General features: G+C 36.2%; 1 protein-coding gene across 1 annotated transcript; it reads right to left on the reverse strand.

Moving 5' to 3' along the window:
* Positions 1-3,533: 3,533 nt before the first annotated feature.
* Positions 3,534-7,425, reverse strand: RABA6B (Rab GTPase-like A1I protein). Its single transcript, XM_010276408.3, has 2 exons — positions 6,667-7,425; positions 3,534-4,152 (listed from the first exon to the last, which is right to left on the reverse strand). The coding sequence occupies exons 1-2, from the start codon at positions 6,876-6,878 to the stop codon at positions 3,720-3,722; spliced, it is 645 nt and encodes a 214-aa protein (XP_010274710.1). The 5' UTR covers positions 6,879-7,425; the 3' UTR covers positions 3,534-3,719.
* Between the last annotated feature and the right edge of the window lie 431 nt (positions 7,426-7,856).

Raw genomic sequence — 7,856 nt, forward strand, 5'->3', positions numbered from 1 at the left:
ATTTATATAATTAATTATTATATAAAATATTTAAATATTTTATATATTGTATATAAGAATTAAATAATCGATCAAATTCGGATATTTATCGAACTGAATCAGATTATATCCGAATTCGACCGATTATATATTTAAATTATCCGAATTCGATTAGATTATATCAAATCTCGAATTCAAAATCAGATTTTCGAACACTGTTGACACCCCTAATTCTAACTACCCCTAGACTCTAGGGGTGATTATGAGCCATGACAGGCTGGGATTTAGGCCTCTATAATTAATTTATATATGTTAATTTATATAGGGCTGCATATGGATCAAATTGGATTAGGCAAAGGGTATATCCATTCCAATTGGATAAAAATCTGACTGATCCAAATTCATTATGATTTGAATTCAAATTCAGATATCTTATCGGATATCCAATTAAAATCTGATTCAATTGGATTATAGTAAAAAACATGGTGATATAATATAAATAATATATTACATTATTTATCCACTATATGATTATATAAATAATATATATAAAATATACATATATAATATTTCATATCTAATAGAGCAGGTCAGGTGGTGGCAGATCAGAATGGAGTATATTCGGTTTGATCCATTAATTAAACAGATCGACTTTTCCAATTCAACCCAATTTGTTAAGATAAAGGGAGGTATCCAAATCTGGCTTTTACTAGATCAAATTTAGATTCAAATCAAATCTGATAAGACTTATTTGTAGCCCTAAATTTAAATAAATATAAAATATTTTATCATTTATATAATATTTATATATTATATATAAATGTATTGCTGGCCGGGCCTGGATGGAAGTGATCATTACTAGTGGGTTTTGCAATATAGTTTCAATTATATAAAATTGAAAACCTTGAAAACCCTATTTCAGTGAAATTACATTAAGTTTGTTAGTCAGTTTTGGATACAGTTAATTGAAAACATTAAATTTCATAGGGATTTGTGGCCATACAAATAAAATGCCGGATTGCATTAAATCTTGGATGTGCTTTTGTTGCTGTTTTTATTCGACTCACTATTATATCTAACCCTAATTCTCAATTGATTCTGAAGAATTTATTTCTAAAAATAATAGTCTGCATACGCATATGTTTCATCAGATGAAGCAATGATCTGATTAATAACCAATTATAGTTAAATGGATATTTGAATCTGGCCTAAATCTAAAATTATTGAGTCCAATCCATTTATAGTCTAATAAGGGAGGTATGCGATTAGACCTGTTTACAGGCTGGGCTTTGGGTTTGGACTTCAAATTGGGTTTATTCCACTGTTTTCAAAATCGGATTGGATCGGACAGTTGGACCGGAAAAATCAGGGGTTTCATTTTCCTCTAAAACCGTTTTTTCCCTTAAAACCGTTGATTTTGATCAGCAAACCGTTGAACCGTCGAAAGATTTTGACCGTTTTACAATATTTTAAATTTTTTAATTTTTTTGTCAAAACGGTTGAACCATTCAAATCAATAACCGAACCCCTGACCAGTTTGTTTTAAAAACCATGGTTTATTCAAAATTTTACAAAAGTCAACCGAATCCAATCCATAAATAGGCCTACCTGCAATGTTGTCAAACTTAGATTAGAAAGAGAACTGGAATGTTAACTGTACGGGTGCAATTTGGGCAGGTTAAGGTTGGAATTTTGTCAAAATTGCAATGAAGTCTAGTCTACCTGAACACCAAGCCTAAAACAGTGTAAAATATTAACTTTGACCAACCCGAATTAAACCCCTAGTGTTATGATTTTACCAGTTAATCTGGATAGTTAACTAATTCGAACCGTGAAAACCATTATTTAGCCATGGTCCAAAAAGGTCACTGGGTCCGTGATCACCGGTTCAGCCTCCCATTCTAGTCTAAGTCTGACAACCTTGCCAGCATCTGGTCCACCCATGAGATCAATTGAGCGAAGATCAAGTCCTAATTATATACTTTTTTTCCTGAATAAATTTGAAATGGCATAAAAGCTCTATTAAATTATTCCCCAATTTTTTCTCCAGAGTTGTTTATTAAGGCTGTGTTTGGTTACGGTGCAATTTTATTTGCACTAATACAAATGTATGGGAGTGCAAATGAAAAAAAATGTAAATTTTTATTTAATTTTGTTTTGGGTTTTACTTTATTCTGCTTCGTTTCTTAATTTACTTTATTTTTACTACAGTCAAACAAAATAAACTAAGATTTGAAACAAAAATAAATCAGAATTTACACTCGAATCATTTGCATTGCCATGATTTTGCATCAGTACAAATTTATTTGTATCGTAACCAAACACAGCGTAAAGGGTAATTTGCTAAGACGCCCCACACACTTTTACAGGTTTACTAAACCTATCCTATAATTGTGTTTTGCTAAAATCTCTCTTATAATTTGCAACTGATTTATTTAATCAACCTTCTTTCATACATAAGTGGACAATGATAGTTATTACGGCTCAGTTTGGAAAGAGTACAAATCAAATGCTATGTACAGTATAAATACATACAAAATAATACAAAATTTAAGATTTTGCACTCTATACATTTGCATTTGTACTCCTTCCAAACTAAGCCTAAGGAAAATGAAGTGCAACTCTTGCCCCTGATAAAACACAAGCAACCCACTCCATTCAATTCAATTATGTTTGGATTGTTTGCTGTTCAAAGAAGGAAGGTATGTTGCTGTTGTAGATTAAGATCTCGGACGCTATCACCATCTCTTCTTCATTTTGTCGAAACCAAGCATTGTTTGGTAGATATGAAAACTATACATTGTTTTTTTTTTTTTTTTTGTTCTGAAAAATAAACAGCCACTGGTTCATGAAAGAAGGTTGATTAAGTAAACCAGTTGCAAACATTATGGGGTGTTTTAGTAAAACACAAATTATAGGATAGGTTTAGGTAGAGTTCAGATCTGCATCCCACAACGTCTCACAATACATCCCTGCTGTGTATTGGAAACATCTCTTGATGATGACATCATCAGTTTTGGTATTATCTTTGGGAGATGTTCCCAATACATAGCGGGGATGCTGTGGGGCACAGATGTCCTCCCGTTTGAGTAAATCCTTAAGTATAGGAAGTATTATAGTAAATTACCCTTTATTAAATTATTCTTTTGGTTAATCATTTTCCCCTTTATGTGACCACATACTTCTACCAGTTCCATAGGCTTCTCGACCCTCTACCAATATAATCTCATACATAGCAGGTCCCAGTCTCATGATGAAACGTATGATATTAGATCAAATTGGTAGAGGATTGGAATGTGTCTTATTGGTAGATCTCAACTCTCTCAAAAGAAGGTCTCGGTATGGATTGGAAGTCACATTTTCTCCTCACAGAATGCACTTCACAGCACATCACATTTATGCATTGGCAACATCTTCTCACAAAAGACGATATGCAAGGAGATATTCTCAATGCACGACTGAAAACGCTGTATGATTCGCCAGTGTGTCTCCATCTATGAGTTTTGGGTTACTCCAGTTGAACGGTAACAGGCCAGCTTTACTTTGAAGGAAAGTAAGACACTAAAGGACATCTGATCGTCTCGTCACTGATCGATACAGTTGGCCTCTAAATCATTTGTTGATTTGTTGAGTTTGAAAAGAGGAATCAAGTAAACAAACAGAAATCAAAAGGAAAAACAAACAAGAGAGGTGTGTACAGGAAGTATGCATGCAATGGAATGTTGCTTCAAGCAATCAAATCACCTCAAACAACAGTTCGTCTGCTGCTTGGTTTCAGACACCTCGTCTAGATTGAGTATGGTTTTGCCAGCACTGGGTGTAGATGCTTCGTTCATCTTTGCCTCCAGCAGTTTTTTTCTTGTGATTTCATGGATTTGGTTGATCATTTGTAGGAACGCCTCTTCCACGTTCAAATTCTCCAGGGCAGATGTCTCCATGAAGCAGAGGCCTTCTCTCTCTGCAAGCTCTCGTCCTTCTTCTTCAGCTACTTCTCTTTTCTGACCCAGATCAGATTTGTTGCCCACCAACACAATCACCAAGTCTGAATCTCCAAACTCTCTGAGCTCGTCTATCCATTTTCTCAGATTGTTGAATGTTGCTCGTCGTGTTATGTCGTATACTAGCAAAGCACCCAAAGCTCCCCGGTAGTAAGAGCTGGTGATTGCTCTAAATCTGTAAATGAATAACGCTCACTTCAGAAGAGAGTAAAGGGACATCCTTTGGCCCCAAAAGAAAAACAAGAGAGCTAGTGATTTGGGCACATCTAATTTTTTTTTTTTTTTAATAAAAGGGCAAGACAACACACCCCCTACTCATTTCTCCAAGGGCACATGCATTAAAATACAGAAATACCCTATCCAATACAGATTTCTTTTGTCCTTTTTTCATATTTATAAAAAAATTGGATATGCCCTACTTACTCCCCTATAAAAAACGCAAAATAAAAAAATTGACTACTGGATTATTGGCTATGACAAATATATCAAAATTAGGATGTGCCCTAATGACCGGCCCTCTAAATTAGAGGCATCTCTTATATGAAAGTTAGGGCGCGCGATATGGCGGAATGACCAACCAAACTTTTGCCTTATATTTTCCATTTTAGGGCATTGACCCTTTCTAAATGGGGTTAGTACTACAGGGTGTTATAGAATTAGAGAGCCTTCATGAATGCTTGCAAAGCAATGGGTTCACCTTGAACTGAACACATGCTGTAAATGAAATCATTCCTATTCTCAGTAGGATTAGCATTCCTTAATGCAATATCTAAAGCCCCAATTGAAATTGACTCGAGTGTGGGCTGTCTTGCTTAAATGAGCTAAGCTTATAGCTTGGGGCTTGGTCCATTGGTTGCAGGCAACAGAAACCATTATGAAAACGATAGTTAACATTTTCTCTTGTGTAAAATGTAAGGGTGATTTGTCAAATAGCCATTGAATGAAAGACCCAGAAAATAGAGAGAGAGAGAGAGTCTGAATTTCTTAACCACGGCAACTCTATCCACACCTATTCACGTAACATCGCAGTCACACATGGACAACATCTCATCATCTTACATGCATGTCTTAATGCACGAAAGTAGCATTTTGTGAATAAGCATGGTAGAATTCTTGTGGATAGGAGATCTAGAGTGGAAGAGAGAAGAGTGCCAGAAAAGGGTAATTGGGGGAAGAAAAGCCAAATCAAGTTTATTTAAGAAATAGGACTCTAGCTTTGAAGTGGAAGCAAAGATAATTGAAACACATGGTAGGTTGGGTGGTCTTATCATCTATAACTTTTCAATGTGAATGTGAAAGAATGCCAACGATGTATTGATGATGCCTCACGAGTTAATGAATTAGTCCACCTTTTCTTAGCTGTCTAAGGTTTAGCTGCTTGATTTGATTACCATGTGGTAGGAACCAAAGTTCACCAACCTCTTAACTCTCTCTATACTTCTAATTTATGATATACAACTCAAATCTTGTTTATAAGTCACCGAGATTTTCATTTCAATGAACCCAAAAGCAAATTTCGTTATTATTACTTACTAGGAAAAGTGCTGCCTATTCTGATCCACCAAACATGTTTTTGTTACATGTGTTCATTCCTCTACATTTTGCCCTTTGACCTTGCATGTGGATTGCTCAATGCTTCAATTTTGTGACTCCAATTAAAAATGCTCAAGAAAAAAGGACATATTTTGAAATTTGAACACATAGCAAGGGAACATGTGGGGCCCTTTTGGGCCCCTAACTCTGCAGCCACATGGAAGACTTATTATTTTGGTAGTTTAAATTTGTTCCCCAAACAACCCACTAACAAACCCATTTTCTTTTTATGGTGGTGGTGGTTGCTATTATTATTATTTCATTTCTTTCCTGTGAACATCTCAAGTTCCTTTTGTTCTGATGATATAATATTTCTAGGTTTTCTTATTTTACTATAACAACCCAGTTAATTTAATTCCCACCTCAACAACATAACAAGTTAGTAGTTCAAGTACCTAAATTACCTGATACCTTAACAGGATCGACATCAGAAAATAGAAAAGTTGTAAACCGTAAGGATGAAATGAATCACAAACTAGCTAAATGTGATCAAGCTAACTTATGTTGCACTCTGGGACTTGAAACCCAGAAGAATTATTGCAGAAAAAAGGTCACTAGCTAATAGTTCAGCCAAAAGGAATGTCTCTACTGTATGTACCTTTCCCTATGTACTTTGATTTGAGTTTGTAACTTTACATGTACTTGGACCTCATCAATGGGATCCTCTGGTAAGGCCAATTTACCCAATAAAAGGATGAAAAAAATTGGTGTGGGACACACTTGGGCTATGTCGTCACCTGGTTCACATTTCAGTCTGATCTAGACCCATATGAGTTTGTCACTTTCTTTGGGAAGCCAGAGGGAAATTTCCTAACTAGACCACCTTTCTCTGAATTTGTTATACGGAACAAGGTAATTGAATTCGATTATTCTCCCACTTTTGTTCTTTCTTTCCTTCCTCATATGGGTTAGGTGAATTCTAATTTTTTAGTTTAAAATAGAGATTATAGAATCAGGATTCAGGAGTATATATCTCTAGTTTAATTGTAGACTAAGTTATAAGCAGAAAATTAGCATGATAACAACATGCCCAAATATCAAGCAGAAGAATTAAGCAAAAGAAGAAGAGCAGATGGGTGAGATGCTTTGTGCCTACCTTTCCTGTCCTGCTGTGTCCCATATCTGAGCTTTGATCAGTTTTTCGCCAACCTTTATGTTCCGGTAGGCGAATTCAACTCCGATGGTTGGTTTGGAATCAAGGTGGAATTCATCTCGGGAGAACCTTGAGAGAAGGTTTGATTTCCCAACAGCAGAGTCTCCTATCAGAACAGCCTTGAAGAGGTAATCACACTCGTCATCAAAGGCCATTTCAGAGGCCTTTGAATTATAGAGTATAAGGAGGAGAGGAGGGTTGTTTTATGGACTTTCAGAGCAAGAAGAAGAAGAAGAAGAAGAAGAAGAAGGCCCTGTTTTTTGTTCTGCTTTGCAGGTTATAAACTGTGGAAGAAGGGGAAAGAAGGAAGAAGAGGAAAAGGAGGAGCCATGGAGAAGTTGAGGAAAGTATTACAGGGAGAAAAAGATGGTGGTGTGTCTTGATCAAATATACAAATCCTAGATTTTGAGCTAGAAACCTCCAGGTTTGGGCTTTGAAGGTATTCACCTATTGCCTATTGGGTGACGACATGGATAAAGAGACAGAGACACTGTTCTATACTTGATCTTGTCAAGGCAATTGCTTCGAAATATAAACAATTGAGAGAGAGAGAGAGAGATGCTTGAAATTGAAAAAATAGGAAGCCAGGTATAATAATAGTAGGTAAAATCATGATTTTATATTCTCCCCTTTTAAATCAATCTTTTGGCGTAAGGATTTGTCCTTCTGACTTTCTCTTCTGGTCTGTAGTTAAACAAGCATGGATTTGCAAAACCTTCACAGTCCAAAATACAAATAATAACTAGGCTACTGCCATTAGAATAGTATAGATGGCCTGGGCTCCTCCCTCCCCACTCCCCAGTGTCCCACTTCCCAGGGTCAGACCTGGTCTGGCTCTGGCCCTGATTTAGTTTCATCGGGTTCCCAGGTCCAAAAACAGACTCCGGATCTCATGCTCATGAGAATCCTGCCCACTTCTTCCCACAATACATCACCCCTTGTGAATTGGGAACATCTTCCCCTGTATAATACTATGCAGAGGATGATCCTCACACCAACCTCACATCACTTGTAACCGTCAATTTGGAACATGTCGGAAGATATTCTCAATATACGGCTGAAATATAAGAGGTGAGTATAAGGACCATTCTGTGAGTTGAAAATCCCAACTCATGTCAGGTTTCATTGCCAAT

The sequence above is a fragment of the Nelumbo nucifera genome, chromosome 4 (genome assembly GCF_055504915.1).
Source record: "Nelumbo nucifera cultivar China Antique chromosome 4, China Antique-T2T, whole genome shotgun sequence".
NCBI lineage: Eukaryota > Viridiplantae > Streptophyta > Magnoliopsida > Proteales > Nelumbonaceae > Nelumbo > Nelumbo nucifera.

Bases quoted from the DNA above. Each gene is read 5' to 3' on its own strand.
- RABA6B (XM_010276408.3), bottom strand. From the start codon at position 6,878: ATGGCCTTTGATGACGAGTGTGATTACCTCTTCAAGGCTGTTCTGATA. The intron at 4,153-6,666 runs GTAGGCACAAAG...ATTCATTTACAG, and splicing joins GACACAGCAGGACAGGAAAG to ATTTAGAGCAATCACCAGCT.